The sequence below is a fragment of the Ptychodera flava genome, chromosome 4 (genome assembly GCF_041260155.1).
Source record: "Ptychodera flava strain L36383 chromosome 4, AS_Pfla_20210202, whole genome shotgun sequence".
NCBI lineage: Eukaryota > Metazoa > Hemichordata > Enteropneusta > Ptychoderidae > Ptychodera > Ptychodera flava.
Genome location: NC_091931.1, coordinates 24,869,557 through 24,896,999, shown reverse-complemented (window position 1 = coordinate 24,896,999; position 27,443 = coordinate 24,869,557). Strand labels below are relative to the sequence as shown.

General features: G+C 37.7%; 1 protein-coding gene across 3 annotated transcripts in view; it reads left to right on the top strand.

The window, feature by feature from the left end:
- LOC139131257 (uncharacterized) overlaps window positions 1-27,443 on the top strand; it is a 46,402-nt gene that overhangs the window by 6,074 nt on the left and 12,885 nt on the right. For all 3 annotated transcript variants that reach the window (XR_011552089.1, XM_070697244.1, XM_070697245.1), the window contains exons 2-13: window positions 12,108-12,184; window positions 13,042-13,117; window positions 14,064-14,375; window positions 17,233-17,361; window positions 17,783-17,921; window positions 20,001-20,137; window positions 20,548-20,673; window positions 21,182-21,304; window positions 21,801-21,964; window positions 22,397-22,592; window positions 25,025-25,135; window positions 25,569-25,753. Coding sequence is in view for 2 of the 3 variants with exons in the window: in XM_070697244.1 (XP_070553345.1) it covers window positions 12,108-12,184; window positions 13,042-13,117; window positions 14,064-14,375; window positions 17,233-17,361; window positions 17,783-17,921; window positions 20,001-20,137; window positions 20,548-20,673; window positions 21,182-21,304; window positions 21,801-21,964; window positions 22,397-22,592; window positions 25,025-25,135; window positions 25,569-25,753 (1,775 nt within the window). In the remaining variant the exon portion in view is untranslated. The remainder of the gene's footprint in view (window positions 1-12,107; window positions 12,185-13,041; window positions 13,118-14,063; window positions 14,376-17,232; window positions 17,362-17,782; window positions 17,922-20,000; window positions 20,138-20,547; window positions 20,674-21,181; window positions 21,305-21,800; window positions 21,965-22,396; window positions 22,593-25,024; window positions 25,136-25,568; window positions 25,754-27,443) is intronic.

The following is a 27,443-nucleotide window of genomic DNA, read 5'->3' as shown; positions in this document are numbered from 1 at the left end:
GACGTGCACAGCTTCCAGTCAGATTTTTTGGATTGTGTCTCTTATGTGTTACTTCAAGTCTTTGGAAACTTCAGCAGTAGTCATTCTCAAGACTTTTCAAGACCTTCACTGCCAACGCTGGATTCATACTGTGGACTTTGTGCAACTTCAAGCCTGCAAGCCAAAGGACTGTTCATTCATCCGACAGACTGTTACAACTCTGAGACTGGAGCTTTGTCGTCCCAGCTGAGATAAGTAGTCTGTAAACTTTTAAAGCTTGTACTCTATCCCTGACTTAGCAATTAGTTTTATTTTTGTAATAAATTTTGTTTAAAGGGAAACTGCTGAGTTCACCCTTTTGTTTGTTTTCTCTGCACGTAACACTTTGACCAACTCTTTTGGGTTGGAAACAGTAGCCGACTGGTTTTGTGTGAGGCCTAGCAGCTAGGCGATGTTGCCGTGAGTGTGTGGGGGTTCGAATCCCGTTTGGGTTATAGTAAAAATATATATATATATATATATCATCATCAGATGATATTTTGGCTATAAGATTTTTTCCATATATCCCTGTGCACCATAAATCAGACATCTAGGGTATTGGCTGATGTGGCACAATTAGGTCTCCCACCATACCAAATATGAAGTGTGTCGCCCTTGTGATTACCGAGTTATGGACATATATGTATATTTGACGTCAAAGGTCATTCAGATCACTTGAAATTCTGTCAGAAAACTTTGCTCTGATAGTTATCCCAGAGTATCAAAACTCAGACCTATAGCTCTATAAGCAAGCCAAGAATTAATGAGGTACAGGAGGTAGCTGGTCATGTAACATGTTGTCAAAAAGCTTTGTTTCTATAGTTACCCATCTATACCAAAAATAAGACTTCTAGCTTTATAGGCTAGCCAAAATTATGTCTGACATAATTAATGAGGTTGTAGATGTTGAGCAATGAGGTCCAGCATCATACCATATATGAGGGGTATAGCACTTATTATTACTTATTTATAGGCATGTATGCATACAAGAGGTCAACAGTCACCGAGGTCACTGTTACACTTTCTCAACAAACTGTCCTCCTAAGATTTCCCTGTTGACCAAAAAACAAAATATGTGCATAATTAATGAGGAACAGAATGTGGCAGCATATGGGCTCCAATCATATCAAATATGAAGGGTGTAGTACTTTTGTCTACTGACTTATGGCGATATATGTATATTTGAGGTCAAAGGTCATTGATGTCAGGTAACATTTTGTCCAAAAAATTGTCCCACACTTATCCCTATGTACCATTTTTTCAAAACTATTTCTATTTGTGAGCTCAGAATTAGATATGTGCATAATTAATGAGATACAGGATATGCTTTATAAGGTCTCCCGTCATGCAAAATATGAAAGGTGTAGGACTTTCGTCTACTGACTTATGGAGATACATGTATATTTGAGGTCAAAGGTCATTGGGGTCATGAAACATTTTATAAAAAATTGTCTTCCACAGTTATCCCTATGTACCAGAAATCAGATCTCCATTTCTATTAGCTAGCTCAGGATTAGATATTTGCATAATTAATCAGATACAGAATGTGCCGTCATGAGGTCTCCATAATACCAAATATGAAGGGCGTAACAATTTTGCTCACAGAGTTATGGAAATATATGTATATTTAAGGTCAAAGGTCATCAAGATCACATGACAATTTGTCAAATAATTGCATTCATACCTATCTGTAATCCATAACACTAGGTCAAAATTCGTAATACACTAGTTATATACATAGACTCAAAACAGCACAGAACAGACAGTAAATCATCGGTACACACAACAATGTCAAATTCATGAAAGAAACATACATGGACCTCTGGGAAAAAGGCCAAGAAGTCATGTCAGGTGTTCCGAAAATAGTAAGAGTATACTGCCCCACATGAGGCACCCGCCATATATCAATCTGTAAGTCAAAAAGGTAGTGGTCACCAACTAAGGTTCAATGTCACTGATGCCATCATCAAAAACATTGTATACCATAGTAGCCCCTATGTACCGAAAATCAGACCCCAATCTCTATTATTTGGTCCAGAGTTAGATATGCGCATATTAAATGAGGTACGGGATATTTCGTCATATGGTCCCCATCATTCCAAATATGAAGGGTTTAGCACTTTTAGTTTCATTGTTATGGACATATATGTGTATTTAAGGTCAAAGGTCATGGGGTCATGTGACATTTTGTCAAAAATAAATTGTATTCCATAGTTATCCCTATGTACCAACAATTAGACCTCTGTCTCTATTCATCAGCCAAGACTTAGATATATGCATAATCAATGAGGTACAGGATGTGTCATCATAGGGTCTCCCATCATACCAAATATGAAGCGGGTATGGGTGGCCAAGGTAACGTGACTACTTGCTGTACTATACAAAAAATTCAAATCGACTAGAACCCTAGGTCTTCCGGAGAAACCATTTTTAGGTTTTTGGAAAATCAAATATGGCCGCCAGGTAACGTGACTAATCGAAATTTCAAGGGGCAGGTACACGAGTACTAATTGAAACCTATTAGCGCCGCGAGTTTGAGAAGTTTGCATTCAACCGTTTAAGAAATCTAGTTCGACAAAGAAACGGCAGAAGAAGAAGAAGAGGAAGAAGATGTAGAACTCTAGCAAGCCGGTTGGCTTGGGCTCCTGAGAATATAAAACTCTAGTAAAACCAATAGGGGCCCTAGCTGCAGGTAAGCCTAACTCAAGAGCCACAAGCCGCATGCTGCGAGCCAAAGTTCATGACGCACAATTAGCATGTTAAGCAAGAAATAGGTGCATTTTCACTCTAATTCACTTTATCGATTCATCTTCACTGTTAAATCACATTTAATAGATGCCTTGTATGTGCATGAAATGGTGACCTGCGATATGTGTGTTCACGAATTCAACATGTGCTGGCTGGGACTGAAGAAAATTTATAGGGAGGGAGGGCGAATTTTTCAAAATGATGCTGAGAAAATTGACTCTCCCCAATTGTTATGCCGTCCCCGTACGTGCTATAGTCAACATCAATAATATTTTATTCGACAAATATTTACTAATTCATAATGTGACGCCTCATCCCACCAAATATGAAGGCTGTTGCACTAATATACTGGCAAATAAGTTAAATTCAGGTCAAAGGTCATCCTTGTTACTTGATATTTTTGCTCTACACTTTCCTCCCATGATCGCCATCTAGCAACTATCAGACCTGTAGCCATATTGGCCAGCCGTGAATTAGACATGTTCATAATTGATAAGAAACAGGACTTTGCTCCATTGGTTGCTTCATGTCCATAAATATCGAAGGTGTAGAACTTTTAGTTACTGATTTATCGGAATATTCGTTAAATCGAGGTCAAATGTCATCCTGGTGGCTTGACATTTTAGCAGAAATCTTAGTTAACATAATCATCTCCGTCCACTGAACGTCAGACCTCTACCTCTATTAGCTAGCCTATAATTTATAGATGTGCATAATTAGTGAGGTACAGGATGATTTGAGTGCCAAAGGTTGATTTCCCATACCAGTCATAGTTCAATAGGCACCAGCCGTCTTTGACTCTTACGTAGGATAAGATATAGCCACAGCTTAGTTGCAGAGAGGGGATAGGTCAGGTCAAAGCTCATCAATTCTCAAAAACAATATTGTAAACATCTTCTTAATATTATCATGACGTAAGACCTAGATATTTGAAATAAAGCAACCTTACAATATGGTGTACAGAATTAAAGTACAGAATTTTCATTGATCAATTTTTAATGTTAAAATTTTACGCGCAGTGTGATTTAAAAAAATACAGGCCCTCCCTCCCTATAACATTTCTTGAGTCCCTTTCTGCATATGTCCCTTGATGTAGAATTCGTAAACACACATTCGCTGGTCACCAGTTTTTGCATTTAGATTGCGGCATTGAAGCCCGAATATTGATGTATCCATGGAAATGAATCAATGAATTAAATTGGAGTTAAAATGCACCTATTTCTAGCTTAACATGCTAATCGTGCATATATAGTGAACTTTGGCTCGCGGCACGTGCTAAAATTAGGCTTACCCCCTAGCCGCAAGGCTTTGGCCCTTAATAAATGTTTCTCTGTCATGTGTTTTTGTAGTACTTTATAGCGCTGCATGGACAGTCCTGTTGAGTAACTAAAGTCTATCAGTGATATGCTGCTGGTATGCTGTGTCTTTGATATGAACCTGAGAACAAATGCTTTCATTGCACTGTGCACAAAATATAATAATGATGCTAAAACAAGAACAAATAAAAAAGAAAAACACTCGTACAAACTAGGTTTTTGGAGGAAATATTTTGCCCTAAAACAAGAACAAGATCAAAACAACCTGAAAATCAGCCTATAAGTTTGACTACATAAACTGTATAATGCACATATAGCAAATTTTATTTAGGCAAATTTTATCCTCTTGGTGTCGTACGTCTGACAAAAATTCCTCTTCAATTGGTTTCCTTCCATAAGTCCAGATTCTCCCAACCTCTTTATGGCGAGACTCCGTTGGTATCGTTGGTGTGTAGCAAAAGAGGCGAAGGGAAATGATACATAGATCTAGAAACCGACATTGACGTCAGTTACGGAAGCCATACCCTTACCAAACCTGCAGATCTGCAAAGAGCTGATCAAGAGCTGTGGCAGATTTGCACAAACAGACTCACTGCAGCTTTCTGGACAGAGCTGCAATAAGCTGATTCTGTGAATATATAATTAGTTATCGCAGATCTGAGACAGACCACTTGCAGACAACCCACAGCTCTGGGACAGACCTCTTGCAGCTCTGGGACAGACCTCTTGCAGACATCTTGCAGCTCTCGGACAGACCTCTTACAGACATCTTGCAGCTCTGAGACAGACCTCTCACAGACAACCTGCAGCTTTGGGGAAGGGGTAGACATCAAAGGTCAAGGAAACTAACAGGCCGAGCTCATGACAATGAGGTCACAAGTAGTTAGCTAGATGGGATTAAACATGGCTATACGGCAAATAAGTGTACACCCACTGCAGCTAACAACAATTTGTTGGCTTTGTGTGGTGGCATATGTATAATGCCCTACAAAGAGGCTCCAACAATGGTGCATTGGGAAATGCAATTTTATTGGGCCATTTTCTTAACTGATAAAGCTGATGCAATGGATTTCATATTTGTACTTTTAAGATTCAGCATACATAAAATAATCCAGTGCATTCAGCCTTTGATAAAATGTACCTTGACTTTTTTATCCAGTGATTTGATCAAAGTCCATATTCTCTCTGGTACAGTTTGACCTCTACAGTGGTGAAAGAAGCAATACAAGAGTGGTAAAATCAGCAGACAACACCTTCATACACAAATAAAACAAGTTGAGAGCTATATAAATTTTAAACAAAGTATGTATTAATAAAATATTACTGTCATTTCAAATATTGCAATACAAAAATATGTTACTGCTATTAACTTTTACAGTACAAAATTATTAAATGCAAGTACTACATTATGATTAAAGAATAAAATAATTTTAAAAATATATCTTTCAACTGAGAAGTCCTTCTTAAATGTACCTAAAGGCAATGAATATTTAATGAGGCTGTACTGTGGACAATATGAATGGCAAAATTGAAAGAACAAGTTGGCATAATAAATAGGAAAACGGTACAGTTGGGTAAAATGTTGAAAATGTCATAAATAATGCAATGTATCTCTTGATTTTGTTGACATGAATGAAAGACAGTAGTTGAAATTTCTCTGGTGAAAAATGTAAATATTTCGTCAAGTACTATGTTGCAAAAAATGTAATGTGGTTTGTAACTTAGACTTTATGACGGAAAGATGTGGTAATCCATTAGAGTGTACTCAATATTACCATTTCTTCTTTCTTAACATAACCATGTCCTCAAAAGTATTAAAATTGAAGTACCAAATTTCGACAGGGGTGTAATTATGGTGTGATCAGAAGCTCCAATCGCTTTGCAATAGACACAATCTGTGGACCTTTTTTATGAAACATACCTGGTTATACAGGACTTATGATGAAAATTTATCCAAGTACTCTTTGTACTAAGCAACTTTGTAACTTTGAAGTCTATATAACACGTTACACTAATTATCCTAACAGTAACCATCTTTACTATTATTATCTTAAAGGGGAAGGTTACCCAGCGATTGTATGTTCAGCAATACAAAATCTATGAAAAAATGGTGCGACACCTGTCTTTGTTATCAACTTTCACTTACCAATGGCGCGATGGCACCCATTTGAAAACCATAGGTTATAGGTAGAAGTGACGTAAGAGCCTAGGACTGCACTGGCACTTATAGGGCTTCCCCGTAGTCTTCAGCCGAGGAAGCCCCACAAGTGTCAGTGCAGTCGTAGGCTCTTACGTCACTTCCACCTATAACTAAAGGTTTTCAAATGGATGCCATCGTGCTATCAGTAAATGAAAATTAATAACAAAAACAGATTTCGCACCAGTTTGTTATAGATTTCTTATTGCTTATTTCTTATTATTCTTATTATAACCTTTCCCTTTAAACAATATCAAAGTAGGTGCATGCAAATCAGTTGCATCTTAACTATAAATCTCACAAAGGTGAGAACTGAATTTCTATGCCTTTCACTATATAAATCCTATCATGTATGAAAATCACTGAAAAGTAGAAAAATCAGTATAAATTTCATCTATAGAAAATTAGCATATTTTCAGCAACAAGCTACTACGGGATTAAACACATTTGAACACAAACTATATTTAATATCAAAACATCAAAACATGTTTCCCTAAAGGACAATAAAGTCTACTGCAATAGTTCAGAGCAAAAATCTAAAGTTCAGTTAATAATTATCAGTATACTTAATCATCGTCTCTGAATTAAAATTTCTATTGAAAAATTACATGAGGTGCTATACTGCAGGAAAATTTTTGACAAAAATTATTATAGTGAAGTAAGGAAGCATCTATCTCAATATTCATGCAGATGTATATGCAAAAATATTTCTTTTTTTTTAATTGCTGAATGATATGAAATTGGCCATAGCAATTATTGTTCTGAAGCTTTGTTTTTGAATGACTTGGTTTCTGAACAATCTGATAATGGAATACACAAAAAATGGTAAAATCTGCCCTTTGAAAGACCCACGGTAACATCAACAGATCACAATATTTAAAATGTGTATCAAATAGAAACTGGTCAGTTAAAAATGTTATGTTAAATTCACATATATATAAAGAAATTTAACCCTGAAAAACTTATTCAAAAACATTGTAACTTTTGTTACATGTACTTTGTTGACAAATAAAATTCACTTTATATATTTCAAAATTCCTTTCCTTAAAATGAAGTGTGCATGGAAAAAATGAGAACTTTGATTTAATGTTTTTTCATTAGATGTTGAGTTTCAGCCAAAATAAACAAGGTATCATGGTAAAACAATGTTCAATTGCTACATGTAAAAATCAGGATTAAGGCTGAGTCTGTGGTGTCCTTCATGATAAGAGCGATAATGAACAATAAAACTTGCAAAAGAAGTGAATCACAGTACAACCAAGCCACCACCGGCACTACTTGGAGAGAGTAGTTGTATCAAGTCCGAAAACATTTCTTCCATCATTAAGACATCGAATGATCGGCAACTGAGACGAGAATAAAACTGTATCATGTCCGATTTATACTATGTTATTCCTATGCACTGCATGCAGTAGAGTTGCTATCATAAGTACTAATCCATAATGATCGAAATGAACAGAGATCACTTCTTGTCGCCATATTTTCTCAACTTCTCAAAGAACAGTGGTTGGTTTGAAATAGTCCCCTACGGTGTGGAAAGTGTCGAAGTAGCAACTCTCAGTTGAAACCTCACTAAAAGGCTGGAAAATTCACATGTCCACGGCCATTACACTGTAAATAACGGACATCCACTGATCAAAGTTTAACTTACATAAACTCTAAGTGTCTACCGCAGGCAACGTCCTTCAAACATTACTGTTGTTCTCCTAAACCTCTTCTGTGTTCCCTTCATCGTCCACTGAGAGAAGTAATCGACGATTACTCCCAAAAACCGTGGCTTAGTGGAGTGAATGATACTGCGGACTCACATATTCCACACTGGAATTCAAAATGGCAGCCTTGGCAAATTGGCCCACCAAAAGTCTTGTTTTACAACATGTGATGTTGTAAGGTCAAAGTTCGAATATATGATGATCTGTTTGACCTGTGACCTCCTGGCTGGTGCCACTGCCTTTCAAACATTAGTTTTGTGAGAATGGGAGAGTATATTACTTTTACGCCAACATTTATACACTATAAATCAGTCAGTGTACCTCTATGGCCTTCCGATATGTATGATTATGCAAGTAACGATCGTGAGTAGTCAGATTTTAAGCCAATTACCTTTCTAAATGTGTTTGCATGTGTCAACGTAGGACTCACTTTCTGATCGACACATGACTGAGGTAATGGCCTTATATATTTAGTGCACGGTGCTACACGACAACACAGAAAAACCTTGAACAGGGCCCATGGGCTACATTGCAGCTATTCAGTGGTATGACTTGTAAACCAAACAAAAAAAAAATTGTAGTTTCTTTTCCTGAAATTCGTCATGGCTTTTTTGAAAATTATCATTTACAAACAATGTTCAAGGTCAGTGTTTTGTAGATCACTTTCCAAATGTCAAAAAAGGGGACTAAATTTTCAAATGCTGGAAAGTGCATTTGTACCAGTATGCAGGTTTCACATGTTCAAGGTCAGTGTTTTGTACGTCACTTTCCAAATCTAAATAAATTTGTAGATACTCCATGATACTTGAGCGTGTCTCAATTATGTACAGATATGTCAAACAGAAAGTAAATGTCTAAAATTGAATCTCGGATATCTGCATATATGGTTTTCTGTTGAATTTTCATTAGTAGAACTGTACAGTGCATATGAATCAGACCAGCAAGCACCATATAACACCAAAACATTGTGATGGCATGCACATCACATTGGTCGTGACTGCTATGCATTGTTGGCCAACAGTGATATACATTACAATTTGACATGGCATCCTTCTTTGAGCTGCAAGCAGTCTTCAGAATGATCCATTTATACAAATGTAAACAAAGTTCTTAGGGAGAGCTGAATTTGGTCTGCACAGAGCTGACGGTGGTCTGCATTGACTTAGTAGGCAGCTCAAATTATCAGTTTTGTCTGCTGCCAACAAACTACAGCTCAAGAGAACCAAAACAGATCTGCAGTTGAGCTGCACAGAGCTGTGGCAGACTGAAATCAGAGCTGGAGCAGCTCAATGCAGATCTGCAGATTTGGTAAGGGTGGGCCCTCGAGGGTCATTGCGGAAGATTAGGTTTTGACAATGACTGCCATTTAGGAGCACCTTGGACGTACCTTTGCGGTACGTCCATGGGAGCTTTGAAGTACTCCTACTACCTCCCTGATGGGAGCATCAACTTTCACCATGGCGATGGCGGAAGGAGTTTTTACATCCATGCATCATCATATTTATAAGCCATACACAGCCCCATGGCAATATATTCGAAATGATATCATAACGATAGGGAAGGGCAAACAAACAGTTTATGTTCAATGGCGAAGTTAAGCACTAAACGAAATACAACTGCCGTGCATGCAAATATGAAACACGAGTCATTTGGCTGGGCATTGCATAGTTCTGCGTGGCAGGGCAGCATGTGTTACCGGCGTTGTAGTACTTGTACGGCCTAAACGCCGGTAACACACAGCCCTTTCACGCAGAGCTAGGGATTGCGCTGTTCTCCTAGGAAAGTTATAATGAAGCGCTTGTTCCACAAATTTGTCATCGGATCACTGTGAAAAGATATATATTCCGTTGATGACTGATCTATTGTAACTGCGACCTGATTCGGCAAGCTTCCCGTATGCAGCAGAAGCTGAAGGAGTACACACAGTCCTTTGCAGAAAACTTCGCGCGACCGTAGATAGCTCCGACCTCTGGCATCTAGGTACGAACAACTTCCTGCTCTACGCACGCGCAGCAGAGGGTCAAAGGGTCAAACAATACTGCGAGTGCGCATAATACATAGATCTCTAAGTTAGGAGAGAACACCAACTGGTTACAACAGCAACTTCACGGTAGGATCACCTGTACGTACGGGTAAATGTTTTGAGAAAAGGTGTCAAAGGCATTGGGCTGATCTAACATTTGTGGGAAACATCGAGGTGTCTTAATCCCAACCAGGCCAGTTTCTTTGTGAGGAAAATTTAAAATGGCACAGTACATCTCTTTTGGAATTTGTCATTTACAGTAATATGATTCCAAATTAATCGAGAGGACTTACCTTACCATACAGAAGCACGTAAAGCTTTCATGGCTTGCTGACAACAATATCGGCTTGGGCTTCTCTAGGTTAACAAACACTAATAGGTACTTGCACGTTACAGAGTTAAAGGCAGGACTAAAGCACCCTGGATTTATGCTATGTTGCATTACAATTCAGCATTATTCTAAGGAATAAGTTTATATTCATTAATCATGAAAGGCTCCCACGGGCAATTAAAAGGTATACAACGTCGAGTTAATACCATTAGTTAGTTTTCGACGGGTTTGACTTCGATGAAGAGGGCAATTGTATCGACAAACGCGACATCCGAAGTTTCTTCCGCCCGTGAACTGAAAATTTTTTGAATTTCTTTTGTTAATGTTTTATCAATTTTGCACATTGTTTTCCTCATGTAATAAATGTATTTATTGTTTGAACGGCATTTTTTGCTTGTGTGTGTCCGTTTCCTGAACTAGTCTCAGCAATGAGTAGGCGATAGTGTAACAGATTTTCAAGATTATGCATGCTTTCGAAGTCTTGCTAGGGAAAAATACCCAACTTCATAAACGGCACAATACACTTACAGTTAGAACAAAAACGTGCATGTTTGTACCATATTCCGAACAGTTGATCATAGATAACTGAATTCCACATTAAGAGACATTTCGTCCATCGATACAAATAATAAAAAACTTCAAAGATTTATTGCAAAAATTCAATTCATCAAATCGTAAGCAGATTGGCGTAGCAATCTTTCGTCTCGGCCATGGCCTGCCGATGTTTCAACACTTAATCAGTTCGAGCCTAGCGTCTGCCTGTTTGTAAGATCACACTTCGTTTCGAGATACGGTTAGACTTTTTGAAACTACCGTAGGAGCAAAACAATAAACTCACAACGTGTAATTGATCGTTTATTTTAAGGAGTACGCTAATTGAAAATCGTAAATAGAAAACATCGGACGGACACCACCACATGCATGTGCTGAACAGAACTTTACCCTGACCTCATGCACTGACACCTTTGACCAATTGCGTGAATTGACCAATCACAGCCAGCGGAACTTTAGGGGCTTTCCCTTTACTCATTTCTGACCTTTACGGCCATGCTATGGGGAGCTAGCTGCTGATGGGGAGCGCAACGAAGTATCGTGGTTATTATCTATACACGAAATAAGAACATTTATTGCTATCGTATTGTTTGGCAAAAGAGGGTATGGCAAATACGCTAAATGTCAAAACTTGTAGATCTCAATTAATTTATACTGTACAGTTTCGACTGCCAGTATCGACGCAGCATGGCCACGAGTCGATATCACAAAGTATGAGTTGTTTGCAGCGCTCGCGTGAATAAAAAAACAATGGCATAAAATTTGCATAACATTGCATTAATTAGCATAAATGACAGCCGTTTATTCGATTCGCGGTGACACCCGTTTATTAGCCCCCCACATCTTTTCCGTCACCTTTGGTTCTGAAAAGGGGGTTGTAGAATCGGAGGAATACGGTATTAGCAGTTGGTTCAAGTAAAGGTGCATAGCCATTGTTAACTCATCCTCTCAATGTGTGTCAAGTCAGATAGATAGATAGATAGATAGATAGATAGATAGATAGATAGATAGATAGATAGATAGATAGATAGATAGATAGATAGATAGATAGATAGATAGATAGATAGATAGATAGATAGATAGATAGATAGATAGATAGATAGATTAGGGCGGCGGAAACAAATGATAGAATATTTCTTCTCCGCCCCCTCCCATCGTTGACGTCGAGTGTGTTCTTTTTCTAAATTTGGCTCATTTATGTCCTTTCTAGCCGTCCTTCAGGATGAAGGTCGTCGACCAGAAAACTTTGACCCTTTCTGTTTCCATGAACCTACCAATGATGTGACGGTAAGCAAGAGCAGTTTCTCTGACAACCGCTGCCTGGACACGTCTGAGTAGATTAAAAATGAAGTTCAACGAATCACAGAGGATAACATTCTGTTGAAATACTTGTTTACATCGATTTCTTTCAACACGAAGTAAATGTTTGCAAATTTAATACCATTGATCACAATAATGACTAAAGGTAGGGCATGAAGTCCAGGGAGGGTGATTATTTTTCGAAAATGACACATAACTTATCGTTAATTGTGGACGACACACATCTTACTTCATGCTACATACGCCTTTCTCAAATTAGATGTCACGCCTTGAAATCATTCTTCTGAGTTTCCACTTTCGAATTCAAAATGATATTAGTCAGTTCCTTTTAGCTACTTTCAAGAACAATTTTAATTTGAATCTTGTACTTTGGAAGACATAGATTTGAATTTCAGAAAAATGAACGGGTTCTTGCTGTGACCAATATCCGTGACTCTGCTACATTTAAGTTGTGTGACGTCATCGGAAACGAATAATTACAGGCAAAGTGCGTTGATCATCTTACGATAACGTTTTAGCCAAAGATATTTTAGTCGGAAATAAAAGCATAGGGATGAGTGAATATCTCAGATTGTCTTTCTAATATTCATGTTGAACAAGATGTAAGTTAAAAAAGATCAGGTCTCTGGTTCGTATCCTGCTCAGCAGGAAACCCTAGAGTACGTGTCCTTAACACTCACGCCAGTTTGGCTTTTGTTATACCTTTTCCAATGCAGTCATTATCAAGATACACCGATCCGGTTGTTATGACTCAATGTACTCCAAAGACGAGCAAGTGACCAAGTTTGACCTTGATTTGTATTCTGATATCTTTCCTGTTTCAGGACTTCGTGAATATCGATTATGCCAAGCCTCTTACAACATCACGAATGATATTTTCCTATCAACCACATGAGGATTGTAAGTTGTAAACAGTTACACCGGTTGTACTTCCTTTTCAATCAATGGTTGTGCGATTGTTTATCTCTAAAATCAATGCTGTTATTTCTGTTTCTCGTCTTTTATATGACAATTTAATATTGTAGGCTAATCATAGGACTAATATGTCATTCAATTAAAAAGAAATACCTTTAGTGATATATAGAGCGTTACAACGACGTTGTCTCTCCCCCATTCAAATGCACTGATTGTATTTTTAGCTTAACTAATAGCAAACATTAAATTTGATAGCATTGTTAAATACACATTTGTTCCGTGACCTTGTATTAAAGTTTTAACTTGTAGCGCCAGCGAGTGTCAAAATGTTTTGATATGGTAACTGTTCGTAGGATCGAAAAACATATGATCCTAGATTAAATAATATCTAATACATTAATTTTGTTTCGACATTTGTTGATTCCTGTTTTCTCTTAATTCTTTTAAAAGTTCGTATGATGAGATATACATTAGCCATTTAAGAATTCTGGAAATTGTATCTGGCCTTCTGTGTGTTTTACAAGTTAATATATTTCTCTACGAGTAATAAAAAATAAGTGGTGCTGAAAATGTAAGCTATTCTCAACTGGCGTCCCTCTACAACTTGAAACATTATTCCTTCAGTCCACTAGTTTTCTCAATATTTAAAGCCCTCTTCTCACTACTAAAGCCTTCAATTGCAAAAATCCAAGTCCTGTCTCATGACTTTGACGTTCCGATCTGCACCCGTACCCGAAGGAAACCGAATCATATATCTACGCTTTTTCCCACGTTGCTGCCATCTGACCAAAAGAGAACAACATTTATCCGTGATGATGATAAAAATGCCTGTTAGCGCTTCTTGACCATGCAGCATCTGCGAAATAATATTAGTTACCACGTACAAGCCACTTAGAATATCGCTCTTAAATGTTTGTTTTCGTTCTTTTAGGTGGTATGACCGTATATGCACCGGTACCTGACAACCAGCTGCCGCCACAGACTTTCCAGTCATCCACGATTATGTGTACAGACATCATTGGACGGGATTACAGAGCTCTAACAACTACCATTGCATACTTTCCGATGGAAAAGTGGCCGAACTTGACTATCATTAATCCCGAGTGGGGCTCATTGACGTCTATTCTTGCAGAGGTGAACTTTAGGTTGCCGAAGGGCCTCTCAAGCTTCGAATGTATGTTTGACATACAGTATAGTCTATATCCATTGAAGGGAAGACTTGTGTATAATATACAGATTCGAGGTGAGAGTCTGGCTTTGAAAGCAAAGGCTGTAAATTTCAACCCGTCTTTTTTCGGTTTGGAAAGTGCATTTATCGTAAATAATGAAAGATAAAAACTGCAAAAGCGAAAAAACGCAAATTTTAATGTAGCTGACAATTTTTCCGTTGACGCAAAGTTCCAGCTTAATTCCATCCTGTCTATATCGTTATCATTTTTCTCCAATCAGTGTTCAGTTTTGTAATCGATATATTATTTCGATGTACAATAACATGATCAAGTGTGGTTCCACAAGCACTTAGTAGACTCAAACCTTGAACGCTGTGGACGATAAATACACACCACTAAATCGTCACACAGAATAGGTCTGATTTAGTGATGACATGCGTTTGGTAAAAGTCCACCTTCAATCGTTTACCGCCTTTTTCCGTCATGCCCTTCTTTTTTGCCTTTGACAATGGTCGACCGGTATTTTATGGTTTGAAATGACTTTGCGATCATTTACTTTTACAAAAAATATTTTATCTTGTCTTCGGCAAGGCCCTGTGCTGCCAAGTCTTGCGTCACTAATAGCATTTATCAGATTTGATATACAGCCAAATCCTATTTAGACCGTCATTATCATTAAAAACCATATGTCTTAACTCCTCACTTCCTTCGGTTGTCCGTTCTTTCGATCGTTTCCCTGTTGTCATAAAAGAAGAAGCATTACCAACTTAATAGAATGTCCAACCAAACTGTGCAGGATGACTGTCACAGGATGGTGCAGTGGAGCATTACCGGTTGGTGGCGCTGAATTCCTAACCTTACCTAAAATACGTTTTATATGCTTTGACATTTCTTGACTCTGTTTCTAACCAAACTGACTGAAAACTCTGTGATACTGCAAATGCAAAGATTCCCTACCAATCATGACGGCCCAGTCTCGACTTTCTACCATAATCAAGGCTTTTTTCAGCAAAAAACAGTAATAGTAATATTATAACCACTGATTGATTATTTGTTTGCTCATATCTTGTTAAAACTGACGCTCCCCTCACCTGGGTGAAACCCATAGCATAGCTTTGTCAATATTTCGATTAATGTGGCACTGCCAGGTATTCATCTGTCACCACTCTAGACTCTGTATAGACCTTAATGGAAATAATAGTATAACTTATTGCCCCTTAAAATCACCAATGTCTATCTTTTACGTAATTTTAACATTGCCACATAACATTCGACGAGAGTGGTAGTTTTACAGGAGCATGAGAATGAATAAACCAGTCGTTCTGCTGGGTTTGTCGCGCCCAACTTGACCGTCAAAATGTTGTCTTCCGCAAACCATAATATTCCACATTATAAAGAAATCACGTAGCTTTCGAATGAGCTCACGTGGTTTACAACAGGCTCATTACATAGTAGTACACTTCACAGAACAATCAGATATCTGTCATAAACTTCATTAAATATGTAGCAGGTTTCATCAACTTTCGCACAGTACTCTCGGAGTTAAATGACTAATTACAAAACTTCATTTAATATGCAAATGAGCTGTTTATTGACTTGACACTGCTCAATATCTTCATAGGACAATTAGATATGTATCAAATCAACATCTGTAGCACGTTTCATCAAATTTAATACTATAATTACGGAGTTATATCAACAATTACATATCTGTCATAAACTTCATTAAATATGCAAATGAACCCCTAGTTAACTTGACACTGCACAGTGCTTCACACGACAGTTAGAAATTTACAAGTTCATTAAACATGCAAATGGACCCTTAATTAAGTTCACAATGCTAAATGCTTCACAACACAGTCAGATATCTGTCGGATGAGTATCTGCAGCCGATTTCACTTAATTTAGTCCAGGCATTACAGAGTTATATGACTTATTACAAAATTTCATTAAATATACTAATGAGCTATTTATTAATTTGACACCGCACAGTGCTTCTTCATGCGACAATTACATATTGATAAGATCAATATCTGTAACTGGTTTAACCAAATTTATTGCAATAACTTCAGAGTTATATCACTTATTTTCAAAGGTCATTAATTATGCAAATAAATCCTTAAATACCTTCACACAACTAAATGCTTTTCAACACAGTCAGACATATGTCAGTAATGTTGAATCAGTATCTGCAGCAGATTTCATTAAATTTGGTGCAGCTGTATTGGAGTTACGTGACTAATTACAAAACTTCATAACATATGCAAATGAGTTATTTATTAACTTGACACTTCCCAATGCTTCTAAGTAAAATTAGATATATGAGATCAATATCTGTTGCATGTATCATCACATTTGGTGCAGGAATTCTATCGCTAATTACAATCATTAAATATGCAAATGATCGGGTTATTGATATAAAACTCACAGTATCATCATAATGTTCTGAGGTTGTCATCTATGAAAAGTTTCATGAGATTTTGTGCAGGATTTCTTGATGTATGTCGACAATGTCATTACTGTCTCCATAGGGAATCATTATGTGAAGAAAAAATGATATGTCATAACTTCATTAATATGCAAGCCTCACTAATCAAAATCTAATCAGTTCTTGCAAAAAGCATATGGTACCTGTCTACCAAATCTGACTTGAATCTGTTCTGGAGTCTTTGAGTTGTCGTGTAAACAGACAGACAGACAGACACACACACACACACACACACACGGACAGACAGACAGACATCGCTATGACATTAGCTCACGTGTGTGAACACGCGAGCTAAAAATATGGGTTCATATCAGTACCGTTTAAACAATAGGACAATGGCGATACAGGCATAGCATGTATGATAATAGATCATAATTGCGGCGAAGACATGCCAAATATAATCTGAACTGAACATCATTACCATCGTGTGGTTTCTCTCACAGCTTGTCCTCCAGGATTGTACGGTGCAAACTGCAGTAAAAACTGCTCATGTTATAACGGTGCATCCTGTCATAGTTTCAACGGGGCGTGTAACTGTGCCCCTGGGTGGCGAGGTAAAAATTGCGAGCAAGGTGAGATTAAATTCTCTTCAACATGCAATTTAGACAACGGCACCATCTTTAAATAAAGCGTGTTAGCGAGTCAGATATTCATGGACACAATGTAATATTTTGCTAGGCGGTTTATTTAAGTGTTTTTTGCAGATTCTTTTAATCTGTTGGACACTTCATTGTCACCATGAACTTGTTACCGATTATTTTTAAGGTGTCTTCAAATAGACCTTCACGCTCTACGTGTAAATGGAGCGAAATAAGGATCGAAATTTATATGGCGAAAAAGCACATAAGATTTACTTCGATGGCATGTTTATCTAAAAACTTTCATACAGAGGCCATAATTTAAGTCGTTCATTACATATAAGGATGATATGTTCAACGTTCTCATTTCACATATATGTCAAATCTTTTTCTTACAATTTCTCTTCGATTCCAGTTTATCCGGAAGCGGTGATAATGCCGTCGAAAAACCTAGAGGAAGTGTATGTTAGCGAGCAGTTAAACCTGACCTGCGAAGGTTTCCACTTCAATGCGACCAATACATCCTGGTATTTCAATGGCGTGTTCCAAGATTGGTGGGTTACAAACACCTTCAATGTAAACGTTCATTCGTCCATAGAATACATACAACTTCTTTGAAATTACTGGATGTTTTCAAACAATCATTTATCAATCCAGACAATAATTATCAACAAATAACTTCAGCTTCTGTAACACCGACCGTAGTACATATAAAATCTGTATAAATCTGCATAAAAGAATTCAGACAGTCTAATTGTATGATGAATGTCTTATAATAGAGAGTTCTTTCATATATTTGGCATTACATACATACATACATACATACATACATACATACATACATACACTGCGTTCAGATCGGAAAAAACTGAAACATTTCTGTTACACTATTTGTGATTTGCAAACAAAGGGGATTAATAGTTTGAGTCCGATTATGTCCACACAAAATTAAGTCTTTGTTTTGGTGTTGAAGCCGGCTTAATGCGGCCTCTCGAGTTCGAAATGTGTATATGGCTATGCATCATTTAAACAAGATGACTAAAATGAATGATGTCGTACTGGCTTGTCCTCTGTTTTTAACCTGCTACATACGCTTTACAGAGGGAGTCGCCGTCGCCTTTATGACCTGAATGCAAACCAAATGCAATCGTTTACCGATATAGCCCATCGGTTTGATACGCTCAGAACTGCCTATTGCGGGAACGTGTATTTCCCATGGATTGTACTTTGCACCGGCCACATAAGTGCTAGTCCGCCAAGACTGAGATAAGCAGAATGATCTCATAGTCAGATCAATTATTGGCACGAGATGTAGACAGTGCTCTGTTTAGCAGCAATGACGAAAGGAAATTGAATATTGGTTGTAGCACGGTTCCTCCACCAAAGGAGGGACCGTGGTTGTAGTTGTTATATGTTACAAATATCTGTCGCACGGGAGCGTTTAAAATGGCTCTGAAGCGCCTCAGTCCGTTCACAAATCATGTTGCGGATAGAGTTAATCCTTAAAACAACTCAAGTCTGGCTGGCCAGACCGTCTCAAATTTTTAAACATTTCAGAGCCACTTGGGAGCGTCCACACTTAACTTTTTATGCCTCTACTGGAATAGAGCCGTTTCAGTGGCGTTTTAATGGCCTGTGTGAAGTGCATACATACATACATACATACATACATACATACATACATACATACATACATACATACATACATACATACATACATACATACATACATACATACATACATACATACATACATATAAAATATTCATTTTGAAGACATTTTCAGTTGCTTTAAGGGACTGGTTAGTTTCTTCGGCCTGGTGGGGGACCGGTGGATTCATGGGGGTCATCCTGTTTTTTACTTTGGTGATAGGGGCGGGTCACCATGTTTTTGAAATGCCCAATAGGGGAAGGTCAGTGTGTGTTTTTGAATTTCGATACGGGCTCATACTTGCCTAAAATGCATCAATGTTAAAAGGAAAGGTCATCTCAGACACTACACACATCAAATTTCGCTACAATAGTTCTCTATGGCTTCTCAGGAGATTTAATTGGATGGTTGGCAAGTCTTAACACCCATCAAAGTTTTTGATTTACTGTTTTTCCTCTTTGATATTATGATTGCCATCCATTTCTGTACAACAGTTCATTACATCTGTTTATGTATAGAAAGTGTGAAAGACATTCCCAGCTCATTCAAAACACTGTATTCAAACTTTAAAATTGACACTTTGAAATTCCTATCTTACAACTGACATGTCAACAATTTCATTAAAACACAGAATGACTTCTTAAAACATAAATATATATATATAAAATATAACAATATATATATATATACACAAAGATATATATATATATATATATATATATATATATATATATATATATATATATATATATATATATAATTCATATTCCACCTCTTGTTTTACCGTTGTCGCGCGGGGGGGGGGTCACTCTGTTTTCAAAATCTGGAGTAGGGGTCATCCTGTTTTCAAAATTTGGTATGGGGGTCAGCCACTTTTTGACGTCGGTAAAAATAATCCACCGGCCTCCCCCAGGCCGAAGAAACTGACCAGTCCCTATCTGAAAGACAGAAATCATTGAAGGATACTTATGGTCAATTACAGGGATGCAGTTCACAGTATTGATTTTGTTAGTGATGTGAATGACAAAGACAAGACAAAAACTACTGGTATCTACACATGCGTAGTTGAATCAACAGAAGGAGAGGAATACGAAGCTGTTTTCGATCTTAAAGTTCATGGTCAGTATCCAGCCTCATTAAAAATATAATGTATTGTATATTAAAGACAAAGTTAAACGTGTAAAGGACAAACAGGCTACACATTGGTTTCAAGTGCAATATGCTGATGGGAAACGTCCAAATATAGATCTTTGGCTGCTATTGGGGTAAGGGAGCATGCAAAGTGAACTTATGACACCAGCAAAGACGTACAAGGTGTTAACAAAAAGGGGTTTTTAGATCACAGTCTTTACCAAACACAGTCTTTCCACCAGAGGATCTGTTGTAAGATCTACTGCTGGCTATGGTTCCTATTCTTTGATACAGTAGCTTATTCAGGCCATTGCTATTCAATGTGGCTGTCTAAGGACTTCTCCCACCATCAACATTTACGAACAAGTACACATCGTACAAATTATTTGTCTCAACAGACTGTCCACTAGGGATGTACGGCACGGTTTGTGATATCAGCTGCACCTGTCCCGTTAATTCTACCTGTGAGAGATTCGCCGGCTGCCTGTGTTTTGCCGGATTAACTGGCAACAACTGTGATCAAGGTATGTGTTTATCATTCTCCTTTAAGCTCCCCTTTTACTGTGGCTGTCTTTAAAGGATGGGGTCACCCCCTCTCCAAGATGAAACTCCTAACTTATATTTCCTATTTGTTTAATTCCCCTGAAGTTGGTCGTGAAATGTCTAGTGAACACTAAGGACGTTAATATACCGGTGATGTAATGCGGTTTTTTAATAAATAGATAACACAATGGGAAGCTTATTTTCCTACAATCGCAAGTTGGGTGAGATCAGAATCATATTTTTGACATCAATAAAAATAAATTAAAAAGATAAGTAACGAAAATAAATGTCATTAGAAGGTGATTATATCTCCACTGCCGGTATTTTTTTATTTGTTATTATATTTCATTTCTGATCTTGGTTTTTTTCTTTCGAGAACGATCAGATTGCTTGTACGAGCACTTGTTTTCTGTCTATGTTCTTTAAGTGCACCTTCCTGTTCGGTACCGGTGTAATCTCCCGTTCGTCTTTATGTCCTAAAACATTCAGCTTGTCCCACCAACTCTTATGGACGTAATTGTAGCGAGGAGTGTCTCTGTCAAAATGGAGACTGTGATCATGTGACAGGAAATTGCACGTGTATTGATGGATGGGAAGGAGTTTACTGTGAAGGTACGTATCCTTGACTCCACGGGTTTCCCTGTACCATGAGTAGTGCGTTTTGTTTGAGACAATACAGCGTCTGTTAAATGGATTACATATTGATTACATACAGTTCGTATCAAGATCGACGTTGTCCATTGAACTTTTGGATATTTGTTCAATATGCGTAGGTCTGAAAAAGATACAGTTATAGAACCATAATTGTCAATTATCAATGGCAACATTTAAAGACATCAAGAGAATGAAAAAAAAATTGTTTGTTTAAAAATGTTTAGTTTATCTTTAAAAGAGATGCAGGAATTTTGTCGATCTTTACAGAATCATGCTGTCTCTCCTTCATGCCTGCTGTCTCTTCTTAATGGAATCTATCACTAATTTACGGCAGACCAAATCAAGGGAAGAGTAAATCTGTCCCAGTATCTGATTTCAATCCGATAAACCAAACAATATCAGAATGTTGTGTTATGTACAAACTCTTTTCAACAATACTAAACTCACTTTGCAGAGAAAATTCCTGGTCTCCCCGTTCAAAACCTCGTCATTTTAGTGGTACTGTGTGTCTTGTTTGGGGCGTTACTGATATTTATGACAGCCTGCGCCATCTGGCGACGAATTCGTAATATATGGAAACGCGACACGTCAACAGCAGATCGCATCAGACTTCTGCAGGTATGTAAACGACGTCTTTTAATCGCGATTCTTGATATCTGGTGCGGAAGTGAAATGTCTCTTTAGGGCTTTCAACTGCTGAACCGGTGAAATTATTTATGCTTAGGGATTTTGTAACGCATCACTCTCTATGGTATTAATGTCCGTAACTATTACAACTTACCGAACAAGAATATAAGAATATACAAGTCTTCTTGCACAACTGAAAGTTTAAGGTATTGACAGTCAACATAAAGTTAGGGGTAAAAAAAGACAAGCCGACCAGCCCATCTCTCTCTCTCTCTCCCTCTCTCCCTCTCTCTCTCTCTCTCTCTCTCTCTCTCTCTCTCTCTCTCAAATCATTTTATCTAATAAAGAGATCACGACGAAAAACAAAGAAAGTCTACCCTTAATATTCGCAGATTAATATTAGAGCACTTTTTTTCTCTTCAGAACATAGCTGAGGTGAACACTAGAAATGACGGAGAAAGCATTGTGATGGTAGCTGATATCTCAAAGTGGATCATCAAAGGATCTGAGCTCAAAGTTGGAAAACTTGTTGGACAAGGAGGGTTTGGCACTGTATTTAAAGCTAAATACCGCAAAGAGGACCATGTTGAACTGACTGTGGCAGTTAAAACATGCAAATGTAAATTTTATTTTATTATGGTCTTCATTGATACAACACGACAGCTTTACGTAGCTGTTGTAGTGATAGTTTCTGTATCGTTTAAAGGGAAACCTTATACTCTCTCATTCTCTCATTCTCTTGAGGTGTGCCGCCTTCAGAGTGCTAACATTTTCAAAATACATTAGGAAGTCCAATGTCCTTTTGCCAGTATTCGCGATATAAACAAACAACAAAAGTTACGTCAAAATGCATTCCACAAAAGGCTTTTATTGTATGCTAGGTATACTTATATATCTACAAGCGACTAAGGAAAAAATGAATTGTTTCAAAAGTTAACGTTAGGTCAAAGTTTCAAGGATGACTCAGACGCTCGACTACGCCCATGTCTCGCCATGGTTTATTATAAATTAATAAAGTTAATACCATTTGTTAATTTTCAGATTTTCACACTAACATGCAAAACGCAACATAGACAAAATGCATTAAAGCACATACAAGAAAAGATGTTTGATATGTGAACCCACTTTCCCTCTATTATAATGCTCACGTAGAATACTACCCGTTTTTTTAGATGTGCAGCTGTAAACCAGTGACATGTAATTGACTCAAGAAACACATAATCACGAATGAAAATTTGCATTGCTTCAACATTAGAAAAAATCGATGCAGGACAGACAATAGAAAAAATCATTTGCTGCCACAGTGGTGGGAAAACATTTGCTGCCATACCCACTTCCTCCAGCCCCACCCCCCGAAATCAAATGATTCTCCCCTAATTCCAGACTTGATACTCACAACAGCCAATAGAGCTTCCTGGCGCAATCTATGGTCAAATCTGAAAGTTCCGGGTTTTTTTTGTACGTTATAATGAAGCAGTGGGTCGACTGTTTTATAGGATTTTCAAAACAATATGTACAGCAGCTTGTTCAGAACACTTGCGTCAAGACCAAGTATTGTCTTGCTAGTGGAGTGCTCGGGACAAATCTTCCTGATTTACCCTTTTTAAAGGGCTTCCACCTTATCATCGAGAGAGATTTATGTTAGGGGATGCAGAGGGATCGACTTCTAGGCATGTTCTGTGACTAGAAAGTTGGTGACGTACAGATGCACCCATATTATTGATATACAGAGAATGGAAATGAGGCATGTCCTACCAAATTCAAGTCAGTTATCGGAAGAGCCATCGGCGGCTTTATTTTGTCAATAAAGTTTGAACGCTCTGCAACTAAACATTCTTTCATTAGCACGCAACGATAAACTTTGTCGGAAATGACAGCTTGGATGTCTGTAACAAGTTCAGATATTATAAAGAAGTTACCAATGCTAACTACCGGAGAGTCAAGATCGTCATACTCGAGGGCACTTCCCATGTTGTTTAACGATCCAAGAAAAATTATTGTTTTGTAGCTCAAACAAATAGCAACATGGGCTTCCAAAGATGTGTTTCTGTCTACGAGTCGTCCACTGAAGTCGGCATACATGCAAAATTAAAACTTACAGAACTAAGCGAAATGAAACCTCACAGAAAACATATTGGAACACGTCCAACTTGAAGTTCAAGTGAATCAGAAATATACATTGCCGTTTCTACTGCTGGTACCCGTCTGACCAGTACAATCGTTAGATAATGCGAGCCTGACTGCCAGTGTAGCCAACAGAGGGCTGATACTTCTTATATCTTCGTCAAGTCTGTCTGCATAGTGTTGCATTATCAGTTTGCAATTTGATTGTCTTGCCTGGTTCACACGCTGACGTAAAGACCCCTACCCTTCACAGTTTTTAGTTTATTTGTTTGTTTGCTTGCTTGTCTACGTTTTGTTTTTCTCGCTCTTGAAGTGCGCCGGAAAAACATTTTAGTGCTGTTGACTTTCAAAACATAAATATGGTTTCTTGTCAAAAGGAGAGATTACATACCTACCTACCTACCTACCTACCTACCTACCTACCTACCTACATACATACATACATACATACATACATACATACATACATACATACATACATACATACATACATACATACACATACATACATACATACATGCATGCATGCATGCATGCATGCGTGCTCGCGCGCGCGCGCGTGGCACACATACATACATACATACATACATACATACATACATACATACATACATACATACATACATACATACATACATACATGCATGCATGCATACATACATACATACATACATACATACATACATACATACATACATACATACATACATACATACATACATACATACATACATACATACAGACAGACAGACAGACAGACAGACAGACAGACAGACAGACAGACAGAGATAATTAGTGTTATATCGTCGGTTCGTTAGTTGTGTCAGATGAGCGAATCTATCATTAAAATGATTTTAATACTAAAATACGATCACTACACTTTTTTCGTATCGTGCCATGAACACTTCTCAATCTTAACTTTAACAGCTGACATTTCCAATCAGGAAGAAAAGGCGCTACTGTCAGAAGCATATCATCAGATAAGACTGGCAATTCATCCAAACATTGTTAATATCCATGGCGTCGTAGTGGATGATGGTGAGCGCTGCTCTTTTTTATTCAATCTTATTCGACCAATCTCCGAAGTTCCATTTTGTCTAACACCGTGCTGCGTGCAAAACATCTCATTACTTTTTAAGGAATTTTAAAATCTGGGTTGATTTATCCTCTGAGCACCCTCTATGCGTACTTGAAATTATTAAATAATGCAATTTTCTCTTCAAGGCTGCTAATGAAATTCTATCTTTAAGGATACGTATTGCAAAATCTGGCGTTGAGTAATTATTTCTATTTGAGTGAGAATTCGGCGACGAAAACAAAAGAATTCATGCCCCACACCGTGTGATAAGGATCTTTAAATGAAATGTGGAGGAAGTCACGAAGAGTTCTGGGGAGTGACATCTACCACAATAATTGTGAGTTACGACCGAGATAAGTTACTAAAACACTGTTTGTTCTCTATATCCACCAGGACCACTGAAGATAGTCGTGGAATACGCAGAAAAAGGCGCCCTCTTCGAGTATCTAATGGAACTACAGTCAAAACAGAAATACAAAACGTCGACCTTTCTGGAATCGCTGCAGCATGAGGGCTCATTCCTCACAAAAATCACTGTAGACGCATGCACAGGACTTGCTTATCTACATCAGAATCACGTAAGTTTCACAACTATTTTTAGACCACTTGAATCGGTTAGTATTCAATAAGTTTTACAAAAATTTGACAATGTGCACTAATGTGCCATCTCTCTCTCTCTCTCTCTCTCTCTCTCTCTCTCTCTCTCTCTCTCTCTCTCTCTCTCTCTCTCTCTCTCTCTCTCTCTCTATATATATATATATATATATATATATATATATATATATCCCATGGTTGTGTTCTCTGTTTGACGTCATCGTATGTGTTTTTCGCGGAGCCGTACAACTTCGAGCCGTAGGCGAGAAGTTTTGCGGCTCCGTGAATAACGCTCGTATACGATGACGTCGAACAGAGAAAAATACCATTGTAGTATATATTTATCACATGAACAGTATTTTAATTTTTTTTTGACGTGGATGGATCAAAATTATCGCACCATATTGCATGAATTTGGTCGCGAATCGTTTACTTACGCGGATTACTTTTATTTAATGAGTAAAGCGTCCCGTCATCCAGGAGACACTTTCATTCATAAATCCCATCAATTTAAAATTCTGATACATCGAATGGTATCTCCACCAATCAGACATACGGACTCGGTCACGTGAACGTGTCAATCATTGTCTCGCGCTGTACCGATGCCAAGGCAAGTCGGCCATCGGCGGATATAGCTTTCACCGTGCTAGCGACGGATAGCAATAGTATTCAGAGTTATTTAGAATATTTACAAATAGATTTATGAAGTAAATGCAACGACACGATCCAAACAGTAATTCTCATTCTCATAGACAAGAAATTGACCTCTTTAATCTAACACTTCTCTGGTGGTTAACAAGCTCAGAACCCCCGTAGATAATACATTTTCTGAAAGCCTAGACGCAGGAAAAGATTTTGGCAATCACAGTGTCACCATTGTTTACATAGCTATCACGTGACAGGTAATTTGCATAACCTTTCAAAAATCAGTTTTCCCTATGTTTGTCTCAATACTTCAAAATATCTGACTCAAACTTGCTTGAATGCAAGCTGTCACAACGCTCTTCAAAAGTGTGTCTCCGATTTTTTATATCTTGATTAGTTTTTATTTGACCACAATTTTAAAGAAATCAACTAGGGTTAAATTCACCGCTCTGGATGTTTTTCAGGCATAAAAAATGTTTAAGAAGATTTTTTTAAAATCTGAGACACACTTTGGAAGATCCTTAGGACACCATGCACTCACACAAATTTCAGCCACATATCTCAAAGCATTGTAACAAAACATTCGGAAAACCGATTTTTCGAAGGTTATGCAAATTACCTGTCACGTGATAGTTTATGTAAACAATGGTGACAGTATATTAACCAAAATGTTCCCCTATATCTAGGCTTTCCGAAAATACATAATTTACGGGGGTTCTGAGCTTATTAACCTCTAGAAAATTGTTGGCCTAAAAAGGTCAATTTCTTGTCTTGGAACCTTAAATCCCTAAAAGGGCAATTTGAATGCCTGCTTGACAAACGATAAAAAAACGATTCAAAAGTCAAAATGCACAAAAAGCACAGGGCAATAAAAGGGAAACCAAAACAAAAATGAATATGGCTGTTAATTTCCACGATTAAAATTTGCGTTAAAAAGACTAACAGCTTGTGGAATAAAAGAGTTTGCGTAGCGCTGGGTACGGGCTACCGGTCTGCCACTTCTAACAATGTGTTTGTAGACCAAGTCGT